This window comes from Alligator mississippiensis, chromosome 5 (genome assembly GCF_030867095.1).
Source record: "Alligator mississippiensis isolate rAllMis1 chromosome 5, rAllMis1, whole genome shotgun sequence".
Classification (NCBI taxonomy): domain Eukaryota; kingdom Metazoa; phylum Chordata; order Crocodylia; family Alligatoridae; genus Alligator; species Alligator mississippiensis.
Window position 1 is genome coordinate 143,755,165 of NC_081828.1, and position 27,430 is coordinate 143,782,594.

The following is a 27,430-nucleotide window of genomic DNA, read 5'->3' on the forward strand; positions in this document are numbered from 1 at the left end:
CGCCACAAGCAAACCAAACCAAATGTACATGAACATTTACTGGAATCAAAAGCTGCATCCCTTCCATCTTTGTGTGTACTACCTTTATATGTTCCTTTTTTCTGAATATTTTAGTTAGTGAATTTTCTGGGAGGACTGTGTACACACAAAACACCTCCTGGGAAATGATTTAATAAAATGTTGATCTTACATATGCTGGCACTTATAAAAGTAAGTGAAAGCTAAGAGTTGTCAATCATGGTACACAACTTTAAGAGTTCATTCAATCATAGTATGGAAACATGATGGGACCAAAAATATAGCTAACATTTTCAAATCTGGGGGGCTAAATTTAAGTTACTGAACCCAAATTTATGCAACTGACTAAGAGAAACATGATTTACATAGGGGAGTCAATAACTACCACTAGTTCCACTAGTTCCACTTCCACTAGTTCAAAGGGAGTTGGAGGTGAATGACACCTTCAAAAAAGAGAGATCAAAACATGCAATATTTTCTCAGTCCTAGTTTAAAAATGGGATTCCTCATTCACCCTAGCTGGTGAATGGTTTTTACTATGCACCAAAAAGAGTGGAATTCTTTTAAATTTTTTACCCACCTATGTAACTTCAAATGTTTTTCATTTAAATGTCTAATTCTTAACTTTGCTAACCCCTCTGTCTCAATAACACCGTGTGGCACAAAACTCTAGAGACTGACTAGATGCTGTTCTCTTTCTATACACCCCTTTTGAAATGTGGTGCCTTTCAATTTCATTAGGCAAGCATTTATTTATTTCAAATTATGTAACAGACAGAAGAGGGAGAGTCTACTGTCTTCCAAATCCCTATCTTTTGTTTTCCAGAGCTCTCAGGTTTGTCCTCCATTCTAAACAGAATTATTTATCCTTAAAGAACCTCCTTCCCCAAATTTCTCTATGCTGTTAATTTATGGACCTATGGTGAGAAACTAGAAAAGTGTGATCTACTTAGTATCAGCTCAAACCATACTTCAATTTATTTGCTGTTGGCTCAGTCCCATAGTCTCCACACATGTAGTAACTGAAACAGACAGTCAATAAACAAAATAAAAGTGCTTCAAGATTAACACCTGATAATGTGAAGGCTGCAAGACTGCAAAGAAACCAGATGATGTACAATAGGGACCAGATGATGTACAATTAGAATAACAGACAAGATCCTTTTGTAACAGGGCCCTAAACCTTGGGGAAATATGATGACGTCTATGCCCTGTGTGGTCATAAAATGTGCAAATAGAACTGCAGATAAAAATTAACCGTCTAACAAAGCAGTTATTGTGTTGAAGTCTTCTGGTGATATTTTAAACCACCAGTGACCACAGAGTATCTGACGGAAATAAGAGATAAAAAACTTATAACAAGCTTGTTGTTCCATTGAGGGGTTCTAGAGATAGCATCAAGCTCTGCTAGTAACGAAAAGAGCTAACAAAGCAAGAGATAAGGAATGATGTACCAATAGAACACATCTGTTATTCCATTGAGGATTTTCTGGTGATATTGAGTTATGAAAACAGAGTTAGAACAGAACCCAATAAAATTACAGTTCTCACAGTCAATTAGATATTTAGCACAATTAAACAAACACCTGATTTAGAAAGTAGAATGAAGAGCACATACTGCAAGTTGTCTAGTATGCTTTTCAATTAGAAAATGAAAAACTAACATTTGTAGCACAAAGAATAACATAAAGCACAACTGAACTACCAAGTTTAATGTAAAATCTGGTTTCCACTCCATCTCCCATTGACACGGACCCCAAGTCTTTTAAGTGAAATAGAGCTACAATGAAGCAATTCAAAAGAGAAAAATATAGTTGAATTACACAACCACCAATAGGGTAAAGAATACCACCTCAGGACGTGGAATCCAAGTGTTATCTTAAATATACACTGAAAAGAAAAACAAGAAGTCTCTGACCATAAAACATCCTTGAGGAATGAATGATAGAGGGGAATGCATATAGCAAATATTCTTTCCTAGTCATATGGTTGGTTATTGCTGCTGATGGCTGAAAATCACTGCTAAAATAAAAGAAGCCCCGCATCCGGGACTGAATGCTGTGAGCTGGCTGATCAGATTTTTCTTCCCCCTAACTTTTTGTATATTGTATTCACCCGAGCCATCAATCACAACTTTATTAAACCACAAAAGAGATGTCAGATCAATGGCTGTATTAGAAACATTTTGAGTGACAGGTTGATGACAGAAAAATTCCAGCATCCATGTATTATTAAATATGCACTATCACTGTTCTTTGGATGTTTCCATGCAGACCTACTCACTCTATTCTCCCAGCAAGGTATCCTTTTAAGAGGAAACTAATTTTGTGTAAAAGTGATATGTAAAGAAGAAACAAAAACCCCCAAGGCTTACTACAATAAATGCTGAGATTATGATGAACCAGTAGACAAAAGGAAAATGTGAAGTTATAACTGGCTTCCTGTCATTGCATTCTGCCTTCGGACCTTTCTTCTTAATGCAAGGGCAAGACCTGAATATGGAGTGTTAGCCTTAATCAGCATGTTCATGGTTGCTTTGGTTTTGGTGCCATCTAGTCAATACTTAAGACTAGGTTTTCTTTCTCTGCTTCCCCATGGTTGGCACGCTTGTGCAAATGCTTTTTGCTATTTATGAGTGAAGAGGTATATATAAAAATTTATGTAAATCAGGATGAAATCCTCCCTCTGGCAGATTCTCTGCCTAATTCCCAATTTTAGGCAGATTTGTACAGGCAATCAGAGCAGTAAAACTGCCAGCAACTTCATCAGTATCCTAAACTATGCTTTTAATGACTGAATTCATTTAAATCTTTATGAAGGCAGAGAGTACTTAGGTTCTTTTTAGATGAAGCACAGAGCATAGCAAGTGAGGAGACATTACAGCAGAGTATGAAATCCACTCCCACAATTTAAGACCACAAGGTGAAGAGGCTGTGGGGTCATTTTTATTACCTCCCCTTTCCATCTCTAATAGTACAACCCTCTGAGTTGCAGTGCAAAATTAAATGTTTTCCATGGAAAGGAGTGTGGAAGTAAGGGATCTGTAGTCAGTTTCCTAGCCTACATAATCAGTGACATAGACTGATACCCCCCAGAATGTTATAATCTTATAATATAGTAGGGGAGTCACCTAGGAGATCACAGAATCATAGAAAATTAGGGTTGGAAGGGATCTCAGGAGGCCATCTTCTGTAATCCCCTGCTCAAAATAGGACCATGCCCAACTAGATCATCGCAGCCAAGGCTTTGTATACCCTGATCTTAAAAACCTCCAAGGATGAAAATTCCACAACCTCTCTGGGGAACCTGTTCCAGTGTTTTACTACCCTCCTGGTGAGAAAATTCTTCATAATACCTAACCTAAACTTCTCTTGCTGCATCTTAAGACTGTTGTTCCTTGTTTTGTCATGTGCCATAACTGAGAACAGTTTAGCTCCATCCTCCTTGGAACCACCCTACAGGTAGTTGAAGGCTACTATCAAATCTCCCCTCAGTCCTCTTTTCTCCAGACTAAGTAAGCCCAGTTCCATCAGCCTCTTCTCTTAAATCATATTCCCCAGCCCTATAACCATTTTGTTGCCCTCCGCTGGACTCTCTCCACTTTGTTCACATCCTTCCTGTAGTGGGGGGCCCAAAACTGGACGCAGTACTCTAGATGTGGCCTCACCAATACCAAATAGAGGGAAAGAATCACTTCCCTCAATTTGCTGGCTACACTCTTACTAATGCAGCCCAATACACTGTTAGCCCTCTTTGCAATAAGGGCACACAGTTGGTGCAAATTTAGCTTATTGTCCACTATAGCCCCCAGGTCCTTTTATGTAGAGCTGCTGTTTAGCCAGTTAGTGCCACTACATAGGATTACTCTGTCCTAAATACAGGACTTTGCACTTGACCTTACTGAATTTCATGAGATTTCTTTTGCTCCAATCCTCTAATTCAGCAGTTCTCAAACTTTTTTCCCCCATGAACTGCTTGAAAATTGCTGAGGGTCTCAGTGGACCACTTAATAAACTTTTTTTTTGTTCTACAAATCAAAGCACACAACTCATATTTTAATATCAGTAGTCTTACCGTTCAAGTACAGATATTCTCGATTGTTCCACAACCTTTCTGTGGACCCCCTGAATGGAGCTCGTGGACCAGTGGTGGTCCATAGACCAATTTGAGAACCTCTGCTCTAATTTGTCTAAGTATCTCTGAAACTTAGCCCTACCCTCCAGCCTATCTAGTACTCCCCCCCAGCTTGGTAGATGTAGGTTCAAATCTCCTCAGGCAGAAGAGGGAATGGAACCTAGATCTCCCTCAAATAGGGCAAGTAGTCTAATCACTATTCTATTCAACAAAGGTAGAAAGTCACCTGTAGTTCACCCCTCCACATTTTTCTTCAGTTGAACTGATCAGCAAACCAAACCTGAATAGTTTCAGAAAGACCAAAGTTTTATTTTTCAAGTGAAGCTAATAATTGGCAAACAAATTTCACCCAGCTCAATTTCTTCCATCTCTTATGTGGAGCTTAAGTGATGCTGAAGAACTTTAAGCTGGCTTCCCTCACATTGTGTGCTCTCCCTCACAGTGTAGACTTGCCTATGAAAAAGTCCACAACATCATATTCAATGGCTTGATCCCTACAACTATCAAGTTTAGAGTTGATATTTTCATACAAGTACACCAACGAGGTCTGTTTGGGCTGAAACATGCTATACTGATTAGCAAAATGATTTGTATGAAGAAGTTAAAAATGCTTTGCATATTGAAAGCTGTTAAATTAACTTGGGACAAAGTACAGCCAATACAAAGCAGAATTTATGGCTTTCTGGCTTGTTTCTTAAAAAAAAGCTGGCTGGTTTGTTGAAAGATGGCCAGTGGCTATTTTTAGCACCCTGTTGCAAAATTTTAAAGGACAAAATGAAATGTATATGTACAACAGAAATTTTAATTCATGTCTTAGATTTCCAATAAATTGTGTTCCTCAAGTATAGTAGCTTTCTTTTTCCAACTTGCCTGGCATCATCCCAGTTGTAGAGTTCTGAAAAGTCCCTCTCTTGACATCAGATCATGAATTTGGAACAAAGTGGAAACATCTTCAAATAATTTATCCCAGGTTTTTCAAGGACATTTAGGAAATTGAGTCAGTTCTTTGTGGACATAACCAGGCAGGATAAATTTAGTAATTCTCTCAGCATTAAAGCAGGAAATTACATGGATCTCACTGATTTTTTTTGTTTAGGTAAGAACTACAAGACTAGTCTACAGTTATTTAATATGGTGTCACAGAATCAGAAGTAGGGCTGGAAGGGACCTCCACAGGCTGTCTAGTTCAACCCCCTGCCAGATGCAGGATCATCCCTATTTAAATCATCTTGTACAAATCCACTGTCTAACCTATGAGCAAAACTACATAGTTAACCTTGACACGAGATAAGACTTAATACCCTAACCTGCCACAGGTAAAGCAGAGGGACTATGGTGACCAATGTCCTGCTGATGCAAAGATTGTTAATATCTGCTCCAGAGACTGCAGAAAGAGGGCCATGCCACCACTACAGAGAAAGGCAACCCCCCCATACTAATATGACTGTGGGGTAAAATTCCTTTCTAACCCCAAATATTAGTCTGACCCTGAGTGGAGGGGAAGACTCTCTAGCCAGGATCTCTGGGTTTCAGTCCCAAAATAAGCATTGGCACACCCCAGTCAAAATCCTTAGCCATGGGGGCAGACAACACCCAATGCATCTGAGGAAGGCTAAAAAACCCCCGACATGTGGCACATTCAGAAACATGGGTGGCAGGAGTGGGAAGGACAGAGGGAAGGATAGTGAATTTCCTCCCATCCCTGTTAGGCAACCAGCAAAGCCCAGAAACATAGGAAATACTCATGGGCATAACTGTGCCTAGATCATCCCAACCAACACCTCTAGGGATGGAAAGCCCACAGTTTCCCTAGACAGACTATTCCACTGCCTCATTGTTCTAACAGTGAATAGGTTTTTCCTGATATCCAAGCTAAATCTGCTTTGCTGCAACTCCAAGACATCAGTTTTGAAGGTTATCTGTACTAAGTAAAGGTGTGACTTGATCTGGGGCACAACAATAGTCACTCTTAATAGTATTTTCAACCTTTTCAGGTTGTTGACCTATTTTTCAAGGTAAAAGATCTCTGCAATCTCCTTACAATTTCTGTAAGAAGTAAAAGTAGAAACAATGCATCAGTAATGATACATGACAGAGAGAAGAGAAGAGAACATTATTTTGGAGTTTTCTGATTTTCCATGAAGATTGTTAGAGGGAAATTTTCTAAGTGATCTAAAGCAAGGTTTGGCAACTTTTTGCTATTGTGAATCTCTGCTTGTGATGCTGATCATGGACTACACCTCTGCATTTTCCCAAAGATCAGCAGATGCTGTGAAAGGCTGGTGCTAGGACCTTGTGGAAGAAGTGTCTCCTGCCACAGAGAACATAAACTGAACATGGTGGTAAATAGGACCCTGGTGATGCCTCCTCTGCTGCTGTGGCTGTAGCATGCTAATTATTCTCTAAACTGCTGTGGATTGGATCCAGTCTCTTCACTAGCTAGATCAACCCTGCTCTAAAAAGTTTTCTCATGGCTTAGTCATCCCCGTGACCCTCGTTGATGTCAATGACAAACTCAGAGCAATATTCTCAAGGACTCATCATCCCAACTACAGTTTTTGCTTCCTTTTCTTAATTATTAAATGCACATTCATTTCAGTAAATAAAATGCATCAATCATCAATGAATTTGAGTGACAGCTTAAGTATGATGGGAATCTCTGGCCAGGAAGCAATCAGAATGGCCAACAAAGGCTCTAATCTACCCAAGCAAGAATTCATACTAGCCACACTAATAATCTCCCACAGTTTCACCTGGCCAAAGAAACATGACATTCTGAGATAAGCATTCAGGCTCTATTCCTACTTGATTTCTTTATGGACCAAAACATATTAGAACAGAAAAAAGTGATGAAACATCATATTCAAACTTCCTCAGATATAAACATAGGAGTCAGATAAAAACAGAAATGGAAAAAATACTGGGGTTAGGTAACAGGGGGGCCTTCTTGGGGCCAGTCTACCAACGGCCCACCCACCTGTTTCTGGGCCAACCAACCACCTTCTCTCCTGCCATGCCTTGTTGTTATCTAATTAGGATGTTAATTAGGTGGGAGGCTCCCCATTTCTTGCCCCAGTGCCAGGGGGCACAATCTGCAGCTCTGTTCCTCCCCTACACTGCAGCCCAAGCCTTGCAGATGGCATCCTCTGTTGTTAACATCACCGGCCCCATACTGGGCCCCAGAATCCTTCAGTCTGGACCCCTACAGGATCCCTCCACTCAGGCAGCCTACTCCACCTTCATTTGGGTTGCCTAGCTCCCTGAAAATATTTCCCCTCTCAGGTGTGGTTCCCCCAGGACCTTTGGCCACACAGGCCCTGGCCTCACCTCCAAGGCCAGTCAGAACCCCAAGCCCTCAGCTCTGGGCATCCCTTGTGGTGAACCCCTGGCTCTTTTGACCGCTTCAGTCCTGGCCCCAGCATTGACCAGTTGAGGGTACTCTACATGAGACTTCTCCACCTCCAGCCCACTCTTGGGTCCACCTTCTGGCCCCTATTAAGTGTAACCCACCCGGTTGTGGGAGCTGGGGTTATTAAGGCGCCCTGACCCACCATTCACCGGGGTGGTAACTGGCCTGGCATTTCCTGGGGGCTCCTACACCACTGGGAGCCCTACCAGGGCACCCACTCCTGGCAGGTTGCAGTTTTAGGTCATGGCCAGGACTAGGAGCCTCCAAACCATACCCTACAGTGCACTTACCTCCTGCCCTTACGTTCCAAGCAGCCTTGCAGCCAGGCGATGTTATTGCCTGGGCTGCCAGCAGCAAACAGCTCTGTTTATATGAGCGGCCAGAGATCTAAAATGGCCACCGCAATCAAGCACCTGCTGGCTGCTTGGCTGAGTCCTAAAAGTGGCAGGCTCCAACAGTGCCCTGCCACAGGCTAGAAAGAAATTCAGCTGGGGATGAAAGCAAAATGGAATACCGTGTGTGTGTGTGTGTGTGTGTGTGTGTGTGTGTGTGTATAACTAAAGCTCATTTGATGAGCTTCAGTTAAAGTGCCCCTGCCACCATTTTTCAGTGCAGGACTGCTGATCTATATGATGCTCTGCGTGCTTGAATTAGAGTGACTCTTGGAGCCCCCCCACTCCCCTCCCAGAGCACGTTATAAACACCCCATAGTTTTAAAGAGTGAATCAAAATGACCGCAAGCCAGTCACCACAAATGCATTAGGTCTTTCAGTTCATTAAACACTCCCATTTTGGACTGCAAATTTTCATAGGCGTCTATGTCAAAACGTTGTTGTGGGGAACCTAAACTGTCCAAGTCCCTGGAAAGACAGGAAGGTAAAAAACACCCCAACTTATAATCACAGCACCGAATTCAGTTCAAAGCCAGTGGTGCAGTGCCCATCTTTTGTTCAATAGCTTAGTAGTTAGGCCAACTGCCTAGGAAGTGGGTTCAACCCCTGCCCCAGATTGTAGTGGGCCTCAAACCTAGGTCTTTCACTTCTACAACAACTGTTCTAAGAATCAGACTTCTCTGAAAAATGTGCACTCCTCCATCACCTCATTCTGAAATGGCTATCTTCAGAAACCCCAGAAAAAGCTGTATTGGAAGTGGGAATAGGCAATTTGAATGGCATCTGAATACATACACCTCATGGATAGTCTGACAAAGACAAAAATTTAGACACACTCCTAAACCTAAATAATTCTTAGTGGTCTCTGAAATCTTTCTATTGACTATACAGAGGTCCAAGGCACCAACCAGGTCATTCTGAACTGCCCTCCTGGGACAGACACTCAAAAAGGTAGTTGGGGCAGTGCCTAATCAAGGTGCATACTGAGACGATTTAAATACTGGCCCATGTTAATAGAGCAGTACTCCCAGGTTTACATTATAATTAGTGTAATTAGTTCTCTGCAAAGTACAGAGCAGGGTTTGTTAACCTGTTGTTTTACTACTTATTTACTCTGCCAGCACCGCTCCCCATAAACTTGAATCCTATCTCCCATCATGGCATATGCCTGTGTGACTGCTATAGTAATGTATCACCTGGAGCCTTATTTGTCAGAGAGACGTGTGTTAGGATATAGACTGTTTAGTACAGATGCTTTGATTATGCTGTAAGATGTTTTGCTAGGATATTTTATTTGATGTCAGAGGTTGCCTTATATGAAGCTGTTAAAAAATGAACATTTAGGAAGTAAACCATAGAAATAATACAATAATAAAAAAGAATGAACTCTCAAAAACTTAAGAAAGTGTGAAATGACCTGGAAAACTCAAAAATGAATAAAACAGTTAATAAAATAAAAATGCAGCAGCATATTCTGTAATCTTACCGTTCCTGTTGTGCCCAAGGAAAGGTGGTTCATCTGTTGGGTCAGGGGGCCCATCATACTTGCTGGCTGCATTGACATAGTGTGGTCCATTGTCGGCGTTATCACAGCACCCTACAAACAGACATCATTGCCATCTCACCATTTATTTTTTTTTTAAATGTCATAAGCATTTTTTTAAAAAATGAACCTGGCTAAAACACTGACATTAATCTTAAAAGAGACTAATACAGTTGTCACTTGAGATATGTTTTGTCTTCATTGACAGCCAACATATACACATATTATTTGTAGAACTAATCAGAACATTTTATGCCAGTTCAAATTAAGTGTTAAATTTGACTTCATTGCTTCTGACAAACAAATGCATATGGTCTGTCTATGATGAATGCTACTGTACTTTGCAGAATGTCTGTCATTTGCATTTTCCATAATCTACGTGGAACGCTGACTCTCAGACACCACACATATGTCCTTCATTTTCCCTGGAATTTAAAACCTTCAGTCTGAGATAGGCAACCTACGATGGTACTTATCTTGGTTTTTCCAATCTCAGTTATGAGTCCTCATTTATCACATTTTACAGCTGATTAAGTATGACTAGTTATTGACAATCGGTATGGTAGTGACAGCCACTCAAAATATATGCGCACACACATGCATTTTCCTCTCTGCATGGCAACAAAGAGGTCAGTAATAAACAAGGGGCAAGCTATGGCAAGAATAAGACTCTGAACAAAAGATTAAAAGAATTCAAGAGAATTGTTCAGGAGAGCTTCTCTGTCATTTTCAGCTCTCCCAGCTTTCAGTGAACGTTGAAACACTCATCTCTTTACTCATTCATGGCTTTAAAGTGGCTCTCTCCTGAGCTCCTCTATGCAAAACACTGTTTTCCATATTAACTAGGCTAATTCACTTCAGAAGGAGCGAGTTGCTTTTTTCACCTATAAAAGGCAGAAGATACCGCATTCTTTATGTTCTTTAGCATGGGACAGGCAAGGTTCATCAACTCATTTGAACATGGTATAAACCAAAAGATAATTAAACAGGAGTAAATAACTTGAGATATATTCAGCTGTCTGTTAGTATGAAAGTTATGGTATATTCTGTGCAAACCCACTGCATAAAGTCACACTATGAGAGTTAGTAAAAAATAAAAAAAGTTTGAGAACCTTTTTGTGAGAAATCGTTCACTTGTTCATTCAGAATTTTTAACAGTTCTACATACTACACACTGGAAATGAGCACAAAGAATAATAATAAAAAAAAAAGATCTCTAAAGACATTGTCTGATTGTTCTAAAGTGTTTGCCTCACATTTATACTGGACAGTTGGGGTCATTTCTAAGGATCAGACCGGAAGCAATAACTCCAGTATTTTCAACTGCAGGTAAAAAGATAAAAACAAATTGGGTAGAGGTGTAACAAGGCAACTTTGGCTCAGAGGGCAGCACTGACTGCTATGCCAGTAGTGGTGGTGGAGCCAGATGCTTGTTTTTGCTGCCCTCCCCCCTGCTTCTCCTCCCCCACCCCCGCCAAATTGGCACCTCAGTTATGCTACTGCAGTTAGGGAGATTGATTTGTTCTTTCAGAAAGTCTTCTTCTATGCATGTCTGATTTGAGAATCTTACTGATCCTTGGATATGAATTTACTGATTACTTGGATGCAATGTTCAAAAGAGAGTTGACTCAAATCAGTTTTGTAAGGCATTAAAGTATATGAGATACATACCCACATACACGATTTGCCCCACACCAGGTTGTGTTATTTACATTGAAATAAACACTTAGGGCAAGTCATCAAATATGCTACAGAAAATATGATACCTCCGTAGAAAAGCTGTAATATTCCTCTATGCATTCTTATCAATACCAACAGCTTTATGAGTGTGCATGTTTCTAATCCTCAATGTTTATGCAAATTTTTGTCTCCTTATTATTGGCTGCTTTGCTTAAGATCAGCACAGATGTAATTACAATAGATTAATTCATCCCACTTAACTTGCCATGAAGCCACTCTCCACATGACTTGGAAAAAGTTCTCTTACAAACCCTATTTCCATCACATGTCATTGCAAATCTTTCTTTTCAGTATTGCAGATGCCTCCCCCCATCTTCCAAATCTCCTTATTCATTATTCCTTTCCAGCTTCTTACTCCCTAATTGTAACCTCTTTACTTTAACATCCTCCCCACAAACATTACGAAATCTGTTGGAAGGGCGTGACGGTGAGCTTCTTGGGTACAATCTAAAGCCCATTTAGTATTTATGACTCAAAGCAAGAACCTTCAGTTGCATTTTGTCTGCAGTTTTGCCAGGTGTTCAATTTTAAAAAACCTGCAATGCCAGTCATGCTCCTGAAGTTGAGATCTGGTATGGCCTTGGACCATCCATCCTTGGTTTATTAACTGTGCTGTTTGGTTACAAGAAGAATTCATAAAATATGCAATTATGGTCCAAATGACCTGAACCAGAATAAGGTATTATATATTGAGCTTATATTGAATTAGTTAACAGTAAACAATATCCCAGCTATTCCTACAGGCAGTTTTCTCATTTTGGCTAGGCAATGGACTATTTCCTTAAAGCCATCAGTGACCTTAGCTGCTTGTCTGTGACAGGATATGAAAAAACCCACATGCATGTCAGCCTCACACAGCATGTATACATGGCTGATCAATTAGAGCCCTGCATGATACAGTGAAAGAAATGATTGCCAGCAGTAGCAGCAGCAATTAACTTGGGAGGCTCCCAAGGACAATAAAGTTTAGCTCTTTTTTCTGAGATCTCTATCATGATGGCATCATTGGGGGGAGCTTGGCATGATTACAGATGTGACAGACTGATAGTTATAGCAGTGTATAAATTTAGGAGCCTAGCAATTAAGGAAGAACTGCAGTAAGAAAAATGTTGTGATTGAGGATGGTAAATACGAGTGCCAAACATCAGTGGAACAGTTGGGTAAAAAATGTTTCTTTCTGTAAGCAAAACACAGTTTTTGTGAATAAATTATTATAAAATATGGGGTTTTAAGAAAAAAATATCTATCTAACACAAAGTTTATTTGGAGATAACAGACCAGTTTAGTTACTTTTTAAAAACTGAACATATATTCTAGTCTTACAGTTTACAACCGAGAACATGCCAGAAAAAGGACCAATAGTGAACTCAAGAATCTACAGATTTCTTAAGACAACTTTAAGGGTTAGAAGCTGACAGTTACCTAGACCAGAAAACTGCATGCATTTGCCAGTCCATTAATTCACCAGAATTTGCAACATCCTCTTATGATCATGTAAGGAAAAAATTATACTTAATTAAGGAAATACTGTCTGGTTGTTAAGGCAACACTAGTTCTCCAAACCATAATACATTTCCTAAAGCAAGCTGTCATATTCACTAGTATTCAACTTATTTGGCTGCAGAAAGCAACAAGGTCTTGCATCAGATGTTGCCATCTCAGTAAATGTAATTTAGCTTTCTTATAATGTAGATAGCATGTGTTTGCTGACAGGGTCCACTTGGCTAGTGTTAAGGTTAAATAAAATATTTTCATCTTAGCATCTTAATTTGTCTGAGTTTACCGAGTGTGTAAAGCAGATAGAGAAAGACCTTAATATGCTGTAATTCTATTGAAGGCCAAGTTTAGTTTAAAAAATACCACTACAGGAGAATGTATGATGAGGTTTTTACCACTGTCTTTGCCAATGTAACTTCCCTGCCACTTAGTTAAGTTTGTACTTCTATCCCCAAATAATTAGATTTTCATAATTTCTGAAAGAAATTTCCATTATCTGTGTAGGCCTGATATTCAAATGGTTACACTTGCTTTGCGTGTTGCCTATCAAAGCAGGGGGCGGAGGAAGAAATTATATTTACAGTGTTAAATTTTAAACAGCAAGTTCTATATCTTTAAAATCATGGCTGGTATTATGGGCTTTCTTCAGAGATTTGCATGGAATCCCATTCATCATTATTATGAAAGCACTTCAGTTTAAACTGCATGCTTCAGTTTACAAGATAAATCAACCTCCCGTGGGCTAGCAAGGTTAGTGAGTGGACCTGAAATAGTTTTTGTTTGATAACATACGAAAACTGGAGGAAGCATTTACATTTTTCAGTGAGGAAAAGCTTAGCTTTCAGAATCTGCCAAAGGAGCAAGCATTCCTGATGTAGGAGCCTGACAGAGTCAGGTAGGATAGTAACTTCTCTGAAAGATTTAGAGAAGCTGAAACTTTGTGCTCAAGTGCTCAGTGTGATTTTCAAAGCACAATAACTTGGGATTTCCTGTACCAGAATCAATTGTAACCAGGAACAACACATTATTTGGTCCCTGCCAGTATATAAATCACCTTTGAGGCTATAAGTAATGGAAATAGTCAATATACTACTATTTTGACGTACAGTTTTCAAGGTATACATACAGTAAAATCCCTGTTATCTGGCATGAGTGAGAAATGGGAGGTGCCAGTAAACTAAAAGTGCCGGTTACCTGAGGCACAGGATTTCTGGCTGGATGCAGAGTGGGGGGTGGACAGCAGCCGCACGCAGAGCAGCAACAACACAAGGTGGTGGGTGGTGGCCACCATGTGCAAGCCCCCCTGCTCCCCTCCCCCCCAAGCAGGAGGCAAAGCGGTGGGGCACGGCAGCGTGGATCCTGCCGCTTCCAGCAGTGCAGCAGGAGGCAAAGCAGCATGGCATGGCGCCGTGTGCATCCCGCTGCTTTCAGTGGTGCAGCAGGAGGCAAAGCAGCATGGCCTCTAAATTCCAATTAATAAGGTATTGTGGTTGGTGAAGTACCGAATTAGAGAGACTTTACTGTATGTAGCCACTTATACAGAATAATATTTATTCTAGAACACAAAACCAGCTACAAATCATGAGAAAGTTTTTTTAACAGCCCACTTCTTGTCTGTCCCAGGTGCCAATGGGCCTTTGTACATGCCACAAAATTGGCCGTTAGATTGGCTTAAATGCCCTTTTGAATAGTTTTAAGGTCACTGCTGTTTGCACATTTGGCGGTGTATTCCGCTTCAATGGTGTTGCTGTTTGTATGCTCAGCGGCGTATTCCACTTTAAATGACTTTGGTACCTAGAAAGATAAGACACCTCCAAGGTGTTTTAGTTTGCAACCTAACAAAGTGCAACAGTGCATGGGGTGCTGGAAGCCAATGTGCTTGGGGCTGGGTGGTTTCTGCCCAGCTCAGGGGCTGTAGGACCCAGTGGCAACCTGTGCAGGCAGACTCCACTGAAGAGAAAAAAAAGTGGTGAGCCTGATCCTTTTTTTTGTTTTTCTCCCCAGAGCCTGGCTGCCTGTCTGAACCTAGTGCTTCCCTCCATGGCTGGTGACGGGGGGGGGGGGGGGTGCAGTTCTTCCCACCCCTGGAACTGCCCGGGCCAGGTGCCAGGTGCCAGCAGTCAGGTGCTGCCTGGGGGACCCCCTGTGCAGCTCAGGGACTGCTCAGCCAGCCAGCAGCTCCTGCCCCCCTGCTGCCAAAGAGGCAGGTAAGGATCAGGCCCCCACTCTTGTGTACACCCCACGGGAGTTTAGTTCAGTTTAATTCTTCCTAAATTGAAGTGGTGTTTTTAAAAACCTACCATTTCAATTTAGGGATAACTAAACTGAATTAAACCCCCAGGGCATGTACAAGCAACCAAAACAGCTCATATATTAGACCAATAGATCATAAGCAGGGATCCAGGTTTTCCGTTTCTACAGCCAGGCAGGGTGGTGGGAGCAGGCGCAGCAGCTGCAAGCAGGTAAGTCTAAGGGGAGTGGGGGTTGGAGGGCCAGGGCTTGGGGATGGCCTGGGAGGCTAGAGGGGAGAACATGTGTGTGTGACAGGCATGTGTGGCAGGGATGGGTGTGGGAGAAGAGGCCTGCTGGCACTGGGGAAAAGTGTCCGAGTGTCATGACTGCAGCAGGTCAGGGAGTCTGAGGCAGTGCTTGGTGCCACTGGCGAGCCTAGCTCCATGCAGCTGCTAGAGGGGTGGGCCTGGAAGCGCTTGCCTCTCCAGTGGGGAAAGGGGGCAGTGGACCTCTTGATGATAGCAGACCTTCAGGGGTGGTGGGGAGTTGTGTAGCTGGGCGGTGGCTCCAGGGGCCATGTTCTTAGGGATGGGCTGGCCAGGAAACACTGCCGGGGGGGGGGGAGTGGCTGTGGCCAGGCTGCCTGGTGCGGCGTGGGAGCCCTAGCCCAGGGTGGGGGTGCCACAGGCCTCCTGTCCTCCTTCCTCCAACCTGAGCGCACACACTCCATCACTGCTCATATGAGTTGGAGCTGCTGCTGCCACTGCACTACGGCAGCTTCTGGAGGCCCTTGAGCGCCTCCTGCTGCCTGCACCATGGCCTGGGCCAGAGCTGCGCTCTGCTTCATGCTGCTGCTGTGGAGCATGGTGCTGGTCTTCCCCATTGTGCCACAGCCCAGCCCCAGCTAGCAGTCCAGGGCAGTGTGTGGTGCCCCAGTTGCTGTCTGTGCTTCTGCATGAAATGCACTGCATACACCTCATGCTGGAGGCCATCCCTGCTGTGTCGCTGCAAACCACCATCCTGTAGTCCGCATGGGACCAGGCAGGGTGGGGGCAGCTGTGGGCCCCCTCTGGCACGGATGGGGGTGGCAGAGGGCTGGTGATGGGGGGCTGTGGCTTGGGAGTGAGGAGTACCATGGGGAGCAGAGGACTGTGTTTCAGGAGTGAGGTGCACTGGCAGGGCCAGGGAGCTGCAGGTCAGGAGTGAGGGGCACCAGTATGAATGGGGGCTTGTGGGTTGGGAGTGAGGGGCACCAGCATGGCCCAGGGGGGCAGCGGACTATGGGTTGGGAGTGAGGGGCACCGGCAAGGCCAGGGGGTTCTGGGTTGGGAGTGAGGGGCATTGGTGGGGATGGAGGCTGCAGGTTGGGGGTGAGGGGCACCAGCAGAGCCAGGGGGCTGTTGGGAGTGAGGGGCACCGGCAGGTCCAGGGGTCTTTTGATTGGAAGTGAGGGGCACCAGCAGGGCCAAGGGGATGGAGTTGGGAATGAGGGGCACCAGCAGGGATGGGGAGGGGGGCTGTGGGTTGCAAGTAAGGGGCACTGGCAGGGCTTGGGGGGCTGTGAGTTGGGAGTGAGGGGCAATGGAATGAACAGTGGCAGGGCAGCATCATATCTAGGTTGCTCAGCACCAGAAAGCAGCACTGGGACAGCTGCAGCTGGACCCATATCCTCGTGAGCAAAGGGGACTGGGGGAGCTCTGATTTTCCATAATAAAAGAACCCCAAATCAGATGCCAAACCAGACAGTTTTTCCTGGAGGAGTTTGTTTCAGAGCAGATCTACCAAAAAGGTTATTGGCTGCTGATCAGCTGTCTTAAGGAGGCAGGGGGAAGAAGGGGTGGGATAGCAACACACCTGGGGTAGCAAACAGAGCTGCAGCTCTGTTCACCAGTAGCAGCAGTTATAAAATTGCTACACCGAATAGCAGATTCCTTCCTCTTGGAGGGAGAGCAGGGCATGCTGGGATAGTGGGGGTCTGAGATGCACAATTTACATATAATGTTACTAAAGATAGTGCTCCAAAGAAGTTCCTGTTTGAAACAAGAACTTTCTTTTGTGGTAGATCCATTATCTCCATAGTGGATACACCAATTTTGTGTACTACAGCTGCATGCACACTCACTTCTTGTAGTAGAATATGGGTGTATATAGAACTACAGAAATGATGTGTCCAAGATCTCAGTTAACACATTAATGGAATTAATAAGGATAGACCAAAATGCTCAAAAAGTCATCTCCTTGACCAGTGTTGTCTCAGCGTTACCTGCTTCACCTAGGTCTTGCCAGCTGTTAGCAGAAGAGATTTTGCCAGGTAGAAGAAGTATATCCTTGTGGTCAACTGCTCTGAAATCACAGTTATCGCTAACAATAATTATGTTATAAAAGATAACAAAATGATTTATTGTAAAAACAAGAGCAAACATAAGAAATCAGAAGTTATTCATTGAGATACAAAGATATAAGAATTAACAAAAAATGGAAATAATATCAGACTGAATATCTGACTTTACCCTCCATCTTAATGCTAAGAATGCAACTTCTACTCAGCTCAATGCATTAGAAAGCAGCTCCTGCCTCTGACCTTAATGTCAAGGCCTCCTGCAAATTCTCCTGTCAGCCTACTTCAGTCATCCTGCTTGCTGAGGGCCTAAAACAACTTATGCCTAGGAAAACTAAAGAGAAACACTCACTCCTCATGACGTGGCTTAAGTATGGTCATTACGTTCTTTGGGGCTAGGGACAGAAGTTACACATAAACTGGTTTAAATTATCAGAAACTTATTTAAACCTGTAACAGAACAGAAGCTTAGTTCACATAAACCAGTTTCAAAATGGCTGAAGCTGGTTTAAGATAAACCTGGTTTAAATTTAGTATCAAATTTAACTGATTTGGGTCAAACCAGTTTATGAAACTTCTATCCCAGACCCCTTCCTGATTCAAGTTGAATCACAGTTCCCCAGCATGCTTTCCAGCCCTGGACTGGACTGGGCTGGGCTGGGCTGTCTGCTCCAAAGAGCAGAGCTGGCCCCGCCCCTCTGCTCCCTAGCTAGAGCAGTGAGGGCTGACTGACAAAGGGGTGGGGGGGTGGGAAGCCTGGCTGGGGATGCAGCGCAGTCTACAGCAGGAGACCGCCATTCCCTAGGCAAACCCTGGCTAGGGTCTGGGGCCAGGGAGCGAGGGTTAAACACCTCTTCCCCTGCTCAAACTTACTGCTGGCTACAACTATGGATTACGAATCCCAGAGGCACCTGAAGGCAGGAAGAGAAAGTGATGAGCAACCCTGCAGAGTCCTCCTGCTGTACTTCTGGACTGCAAATCCCAGAGACCTCAGGGGCAGCAGGAAGAGGAAGTGAACACACAGTCAGAGAGCCATGCTATAGCACCCTCCAGCTTCTGGTCTGAGCCACTGCAAGCATGTGGATTTTCTGAATCACAGCTAAATATCTGTTCACTTCTGTTTCAGTTTAATGTGTGCAGTTTAGACTAGCCTACAAAGTCTGAATCGATTCAACCTGTCTTTTTTACTGTCTGGACTTGGCTTGGAAGCTCAGACTACTATGTATATAAATTTCTGCACTCCCTCCGCCCTTCCTCCCCAGCTCCCCAGCATGATGTTTGCCAGACCAGAATACTTTCCTGATATAATTATGTCCAGGAGAGTATTTGCATCTTTTTAAATGCATTCAAAACATATAATCTCTCACTTAATTTACTCACTTTGAGAAATATTAGGGTCTCTCCTTTTAAAATGTTAATTTGTCATTGTCTGGAAGGGTCCAGCTCATGTGCCTCTGACCAAGTCCACAAGAAATTTAGCATACCCACATTCAGTGATTACCTCTTCTCAGCTGTTTAGGCTGAGCCTTTCCCAGGTACGAAAAAAACTTGTTTTTAAAGAAGTGACACGTAGAAGTCATCATCATATTTTTCAATACTAACTCTATTACAACATACAAGAAATACATTTTATTTCAAATATCACAATGCATAAAGAACTAAGGATAACATGTAGTTTAATGCCACCTATCTCTTGCGACCCAGCATTCCATATCAGTAAAACAAACTCAAGAAAACATGCATGACATGCCACAAACACCTCAAAGTATAGTACTACAAAGAAATTCCTGTTTAAAACAGGAAGTTTTATGGTGGGTAGATCAAAGCGTATTGAATAAATGACCAATTTAGAAGAAAATATAGTGTTTCTTGAGTATTACTATGTTGCTTCCGCTCTGAAATGTATAAGAACTTACTTCAATTCAGAAATTTGATAAAGAATAAATACACGTGTGTATTTTTTGCTGTATTCATTTCTAAACAGGAATTATACAAAGTTAGATAAAATATAGAATCACAGGATCATACAGAAGGACTGGAGTAACCTCACAAGGTCATCTAGTTCAGTCCTCTGCTCAAGATAGGATTATTCCTGATTAAACCATCCCAGCCAAGTGTCTGCCCTACCTGCTCTTGAAAATTTCCAAAGATGGAGATTCCACAACTTCTATGAGAAGTCTGTTCCAATGCTTGACCACTCTCAGAAAGTTCCTCTTAATTTCCAAACTAAATTTCCTTTGCTGCATCTTAAACCCTTTCTCTTAGTCCTGTGTCTTATGGTCACAGAGAAAAGCCCATCCTTTCTATAATAACCCTTCAATTTTTTGAAGACTGTTATGAAATCCCCCCTCAGATTCCAGACTAAATAACCTGAGTTTTTGCAGCTTTTGCTCATAAATCTGCTTTTCCAGACTTCTAATCATACTGTTCTCTACTGTACTCTTTTCAATCTGTCCACATCCTTCTTAAAGTGTGGGGCACAAAACTAGACACAGTGCTTCTGGTGAGGTTTCACCTGTACTGAATACAGGCAAGAATCACTTCCCTTGATTTACAAATGACCCTCCTGTTGATACAACCCAGTTTGTTGTTCACCTCTTTTTGAAACAAAAGCATGCTGTTGTCTTACATTTAGCATATCATTCATTGTAACCCCCAGATCCTTCACCATAGTACTGTGGCCTAGCCAATCATTCCCTAATCTGTATTTGTGTATACAGTTATTCTGTTCCAAGTGCAGGACTTTGCACTTGTCCTTGCTGAATCTCATCTGATTGACAGTGGACAATTCCTCCAGTCTATCCAGGGCATTCTGAATCCTAGCCCTGCCCCCAAGTGTGCTTGCTACTCCTCCCAACTTGGTATTATCCACAAAATTGCTAAGCACACACTCAAGTGCATCATCCAGATCATTAATGAAGATGTTGAATAGTACTGGACATACTGGACAGAATCCTAGTGAACCCCACTTGATATCTCAACTACACAGTGAACCCCACTTGATATCTCAACTACACAGTGAGCTATTGATAACTACTCATTGAACAGAATAATCCAACCAGTTATGTATCCACTTTAAATTACCTTAATCTATACTGTATTTCTTTAGTTGTTAATGGGTATATCTACACATACAATTATCACATAGCAATAAAGTCTAGCACAGTTCACGCTGGAGTTTGTTGTTCCCTGGTGCAGCATTTACACATGCGTCCAGGACCTCAGCACATTGAGCTGGAGTGGAGCAACCCTGGCTGGCAGTGGCTGGGGGGTCAGCCTGCCAGGCAGGGCTGCTCCAGTCCAGCTTAAAGTGCTACAGATGGGCTGGCTGAGGCATAAGGGCGTTAAAGTGTGAGGCTAGGTGGCAGGCAGCCCCCATACTGTAGCACCCTTGTGCCCCACCCTGGTCACCATCTATATCACCATCACCATCTATGTGCATTTTGTTATGTGTAATTACTCTGCTGTAGGATAGTACCTGTTCCAGACAGTACATGCATGTACATCCAGATGTGAATGTGTAGGCAGTAACGCTTTTCTGGGGTGCTAATTTGTCAGCTCTGCAGTAAAGCGCACACATAGATGTACCCAGTAAGAATGTCATGGGAGACTGTGACAAAGGACTTGTTGAAGTCAAGTTATATCACACCCATTGCTCTCCCTCCATCCACAGAGCATGTCATCTTATCATAGAAGGAAATCAGATTGCTCAGGCATGACTTGCTCTTCATGAATCCATGCTGTATATGTTCCTAATTACCTTGTTCTCCTCTAGATGATTCAAAATAGATTCCTTGAGGACCTGCTCCATGATCTTTCCAGCTATCAAGGAAAGGCTGATTTGTTTGTAATTCTCCAGCTCCTCCACCTTCCCTTTTGTAAAGATAGGCACTATATTTATCCTTTTTTAACCATCCAGGGACTCACTTCACCTCCATGAGTTTTCAAAAAGAATAGATAATGGCTCCAAAATTACCTCAGCCAATTCCTTCAGCACCCCATCCAGCCCTGCTGATTTGAAAGTATCTAGTTTCTCTAAGTAATCCCTAACTTGTTCTACTATTGCTGTAGGCTGTTTGTGTCCTCCCTTATCATTGCTGCCAACTGCACTCATCATCTGATAGCTGCCCCTACTTGTGAAGACTGAACATTTTTCCTTTAGCCAAGAGCACAGGTTATAACTCCCACATGGTCATTTCACCGCCAGTAAATTTTTGTAAAGGATAAGGACTCTAAAGGTAGGTATATAAGATGAGAACATCAGTAGCTAAGCTACTTGTTGAGGTGACCTCTTCATGAATTCAGAACCTTCTACCCCAATGTTTTTTATACCATCTTCAATGCTCTCCTATCCCTGTAGCTGCATGTCTTCCCCTTATTCAGGCACAGAGCTACTGACAATATACAGATTCCTCAGTAATATTGGTTCCCCAATAATAACACATGCACAAAACCTTCCCTGTAATTATATAAAAGATATTTGAGTTGCAGAGGCAAAAAGGTTCGAATTTGACAACAACTGTTCTGATACAAATGCCTTCAGCTTTGCTCTAATCACCACTTTTCTATTTTCCCTCTGTCAGCTAGGGGTGCTAAATTTATCTGCCCTGTATGATGTCATGAGTATTGATTTGTTAACAATGTCATGCTTGAAAAAAGGTAAGTGCAATCCTCTTTGCTAAGTATGTGAAATTATTGTACAATTATGTGCATGATATGCCTGCCCAAATTGAAGTGCAGGAAACAATATAGAATAAAGCTAATTATCTGTTTCGTTCCAGCATTTAATAGTAGTAATAAATGTTCCACTCAACATTACCATGCATATGAAAATAGCACAAAACATGGGAAAAACACTGGGCTTTCAACTTGTACTTACTATATATGAGTAAGATGAAATACCTTGAGGAGGCAGTATTGTATTCTGACAGATACCTACCCTGCTTTTTCTGTGTAGAGGGCTGAAGGCTGGGTTTCCTAGAATGGTTATAAGCTGAAACTACCTTCTTTAGCAATGTAAAGAGTTTAGACAGCTAGCCTATGATAGCCATCTTTCTAGGCTTTGTTCTGGTAAGTGATCTTGAGAACTTTGATGGCAAACTTTATGCGCTTATAGTGAAAAGCTGGGGAAGGACATGAAAACTGCTTTATGAGCAGTTCATTTTCACAGGCTACACAAAGGGGAGAGAGAGGTCCCTGCATCAATAAAAATAAAGATGCAGACTGGGACCATGAAAACCCCACTGCTGTAGACTTCTACTATGTAAAAACATTTTTTTTCCTACTTTATTGCAAGCCTTCTTTATGTTTACAGCTTAGTATAACAAGGTGTTTTAGCCCTTCAAGTGGGAACAGACAGTCCAATGACAGAAGGCCAATTGTGGACCAACTGCAGGCTACTGAAGGAGTACCCATCGGGAGTGAAAAACCCAAGGGTTTGAGCTAAGCAAAAGAAGTGGTCCACAAGCAGAAGACTGACTAAAAACCAGATATGCTAAATACCAGAAAGGGGCCAGAGCAAAAAGGCCCTTTGTACTCCCTAGAGAAGGGCTATCAGTTTGGGTTGCTGGGTTGTCTGTGTAAGCAAGGGCTGTGCTTACATTTAAAGGACATGCTGAAGAGCCTCCTCAGGGCAAACCATACTATAGACAGACTATATTATGGAAATCTGGTACTGGGGTAGCCTGGTCAAAATATTTTCAACAAAAATGTAAGTTCCTCAAGAACAAAATGTTTCATGAAAACCTATAAATGTTGATGACAGTTTTCTCAGGAGAGAAGAGATGAATGTAACTTGTAGCATAAGAGACCGAGTTCCTGCTCCACCTAATTCAGCACAGAGACTTGAATGTGATCCACAAATATTTGCAAATCTATACCCTTACAATTGTGCACACACAGTAAACCATACAAAGAGGCCCTGACAGACCATTTGGAATAGAACTCTAGGTAAATTGCCTTATTTGTTTAAAAAATTGCTCTTCAAAATTTAGTTGAATTTTAAAGTTTGGAACTTTAAATCCCTCATAGCTATTTTATAAAAATATTTTAAAAGAAGTAAAAGCATCTATGACATCTTCTAAAACTGCCTAATCATTTAACACTTCATTTAATTAAGCTAAGTAAATAATCTATTCAACCAATAACATAAGAATGTCATAAACAACATTGCTCTCACTAGAATTAAGTTTTCAAGGCAAACACGGGAGGCCTAACCTCTGGATTTTCTCATTAGAGAATGGAGGAGTTTGACAAGTTGTGTGTGTTTGGTCCTTTTGTTCTCTACAAGGATATCTGTGTCCGAGCTTTAGGCTACAGATTACATGATGCAGACTTGTTTTAGTTTGGTTAGATCCAATGTTTGAAGTCAGTGACTAGTTAGATTCAGCAAGACATAGTATAAAGGTCAGCTACCAAGCAAACTTTGGAGTCAAGAAAACAAACAGGGCAATTTAGTGGACTTTCAAGAAGAGCTTAGAGAGGGACTGTCTGAGGACTTTTTCTTTACACATGACTCTCCTTGATATTGTGAAGGCCAGAAAAGAAACAGTTACTGTGACTGGCAATAGATGGGCTATGTTTTCTTTCCTGCCTGAAGTCAGAATAGATTTCCTCTTTCCCATGCAAGGTGGTAGCTGTGCTGGAAGAAACAAATCATGTTTGGAAAGGACAAGTAATAATACTGAACATTAGAGATGCTGAAAAAGAGAAATAGAGAGTAAGTGAATACCGGAGCGGAGATATGGCTACCTGTAATCTGGGCAGAGTAATATTTTATTGGACTGGTGACAGATATGCACCAAGGAGAAGAGGCCTGGCAGCAATTCTGCACATAACCAGGTTCTTAGCTTGGAAACCTCTGAAAATCTCTCGGAAGATCCAGCTAGTGGAACCAAATGAGAGCTGCATGGGAACATACCTGAGGTTAATTTTTCAGTCCAACCTGCCAGATGAATAGACCAGCCCATAAAGGAAGACAGATGTTCTTTGTCTGAATGACACACTAAAAATATCAAAAGAATGTTCTGCAAGGGTTAGTTGGACCCCAGGACAGTGTGTAGTCGTCTTCCAACAGAAAATGAGATATAACTCCAGAACTGGAGAAGCTATTAAAGTTGGTAAGCAACAATCTAATGGTGATGGCCCATAATAGTACTATTTTATTTCATGTGATATGTCACAGATTATTAAGGATTTCACCATTCCAAAAGGAAGCTGACAGGAACATTCAAATCTCAGAGCTATTTTCTATCCCGTAAGTGAGAGAAGTCACCCTCAGGTAAGGGCAGGAGGTCAGTACTCTGCTCTTTGTCAGAGGTTGTGCCTGAGCACAGCAGCTTTAAATTTCATCTGGGACTTCCCAGAAGTGCCCATGTAGAAAGTAGTATAGGAGTGTGGACAGATGAACAGTTGAAATGTTTTTAAATTATAGCAATTTACAGCTGATCTGCTGTAGATGTTTTGTTTGTCTGCTCTATATTGTGCTTCCATTTTCTTCTCGTCTGTGTGGTTCTCTGTGTATGAGCACTTTGTCAGGTATTGTCTGTGATGCTGCTGGTCAAGCTGTAAAGTGCAGTATGTGTGTTTCCTGGAACAGCTCAGTGTGCACTTAGTTCAGTGGTAAAGACTTGGCTAGATTAATTAGCAACAAAGCACCAAGTCACTGACACGCTTGTCCAAAGAGTTATAAGATGTTAGCCCTGGATGCTTGCAATAAGACACAGGCTCAGATCACATATATAGTGTACCCAAAGCTTAGTGTCAAGTTCCAAAAGTTTCCAGTCCTTTGTATTACATAGATCAAGAATTTTGTTTAAAACAGATGTTTACAAAAAATATCAACATCACTTAATGAATTACCCTAATCCTTGTACCTTTTTTCAGTCTCATGCTTTATTGTATTTTAGACCTTCTGGCATCATTTTTAATACACAACCTTGTCAATTAATCAATCAACTTTTGTCAAGGGTTTGCAAAGCCATCTTCAGAGGCACCTTCAAAATAAGTCTTTGATCAGGCCTGCTTTTAACCAAGCTGTATATGTATTGATCAATACTTGTATTAATCCATCATTCAGCAAGGCCTATGCTCTAATCTACTGTAGGAGGAAGATAAGCAGGTATAAGAACAGACAGAGAAAACTGTTATATTGCTTCAACTGGTCCATGTTCCCAAATAAGAAGTCCTTTCTCTTTATTAAAATGGTTGAATGTTATATCTGTCTACAGCCTAAGAGCCAATACAACTCTATTGCCTCAAACTGTCCCCTCAGCAGCACTTGTGCTACTGCCTCATCCTGATTCAATGCCATCAGTGACACCTGTGTGGCCTTCCATCGTGTGGCACAGCTGACAATGAAGGGACAATCTGTTTCTGAAGCATCAGACAGAAAATGTTTGGAAAGGCTGACTACAGCAAAAATCCACGGTCTGATTCAGATTTCATTTACTCTTGTGTAAATCAAGGGTAAATAAATGTAAACTGATGATAAAGATAAAACTTATATAAATGAAATCAAGTACTTAATTTTGAGTTACAAGTCAGCCAGTATGACACTCTAGCAAGAGAAGGAATAGATCTGCTAAGTAATTATGTGCTACTTTAAATCCCAATTCACTTTAAGATATCTGCAGTGAAACCAGCCTGCATATTTTGATTATGTTTGGTATTTGTAAACCTCTCTTGTAGCCAAGGTTTTACAAATTGCTTTACAAACTATCTGATATCTGGGGCTTAAGAGTTGGCCTAATCCCAGAATTCTGACATAGATTTGGGCCTGTATCTGAATTTCCCTACATCTATTCATGTTCAGAATCAGAATTACTGTATAGTTCATTATAACTAGTAGGCTAAAAGTAAGTTAGTTTGGGTCATAAGCTCCTGTTCAAATACGTAGGAAGATAAGTCACTTTACTTCCCAGTCAAATGTAACAATATATAGAACAGAACAAAGAAAATTATTAATATAAGCCTACTTTTCTCTAGTGTTTTTTACCCCCCAAATAAAAATATTTAGGACAAAGGATTCAAACTGTTACTTTGTAGTCCTCACTTATGCAAATACTTCTAGGCCACATTTACATGAGCTACATGAGTAACAACGGCGCAATCAAGTACTAAATGACTATGCAGTAACTGGCATTATTGCACAGTACCACCACCGTATGGTGTTTTTCTGACGTTACTGCGCAGTAGCATCATGTCACTGTTAATGTCTGGCAACGCTACTGAGTGGTAGCAATGAGCTACTGTGATGTAGTGTCTCACGCACCCTTAGTCACTTAAAAATGAGCTTTTAAAAAGAAAGGTAAGCTTTATTCTTTATATAATAGTTATGTAAAAAAGTAGTTGAGGATTTGCTCCTGCACCATTTTTCCCTACATACACTCATACAAATTAAACGTGATTGAATTGATTATAGTTTCAATATTTTGTCCACATAAAGTCACTCTTGGGCTGAAATCTTCCTTACAAAGTTTCAGCCTGGAGCACATTTTTACAGCTGAGTTATTACCCTGAAAAATATGAGTTCATACTGGGAATGCTGGCAACCCCCTTCACTATTGTATAGCAGAGAGAACAGCTGTAACATGTTAAATATGTTGAAAGTACTTAGGGGGAACAGAATAGCTCAGAGGACTGGTAATAGGAGAGGGAGCTTTTCAATTCTAGGTCACTTGTCCAAATGTTGCTCAAGTTAGTTGCAAATGAAAGTCATTACACTCTTACAGCTGTTCACTTACGTCCAAGCATCAATGACCAACATTGAGGCACCCAGATCACAAACCCCCTTACTGCAACTGGTATTGTTCAGCAAATTCATGGAGGTTAGAATAAATATAGAGATCTAACTTCTCAGTCACCCAGGTTAGTGTCTCTGGAGATGAAGCACATTAATGGGACAGCATAGGGAAGTTTAAATGATCACTGTCCCTCCTGACTGTTCTGTGGTAAGAGGACACTGTTTACCAGTGCTGTCCATATGGTACCTTTTTATGATCACTGTGCGTGTTTATTAAAAAACTACTAACTGATGATGAATGTCCCAGCAGAGCTCACCTGCTGTGCTGCTCAGTGTGTCAGGTCCATCCTACTAGTCCACTAATTTCAAAGGAAAGTAAACTGGT

The 27,430-nt window shown here is 41.8% G+C and overlaps 1 protein-coding gene across 11 annotated transcripts in view; it reads right to left on the reverse strand.

Annotated features, from left to right (window-relative positions):
* RBMS3 (RNA binding motif single stranded interacting protein 3) overlaps window positions 1–27,430 on the reverse strand; it is a 1,095,516-nt gene that overhangs the window by 44,634 nt on the left and 1,023,452 nt on the right. For 10 of the 11 annotated variants that reach the window (XR_009462585.1, XM_059728828.1, XM_059728829.1 and 7 more), the window contains one exon: window positions 9,440–9,550. The exons of the other annotated variant lie outside the window; for it this stretch is intronic. Coding sequence is in view for 9 of the 10 variants with exons in the window: in XM_059728828.1 (XP_059584811.1) it covers window positions 9,440–9,550 (111 nt within the window). In the remaining variant the exon portion in view is untranslated. The remainder of the gene's footprint in view (window positions 1–9,439; window positions 9,551–27,430) is intronic. 11 annotated transcript variants of the gene reach the window in all.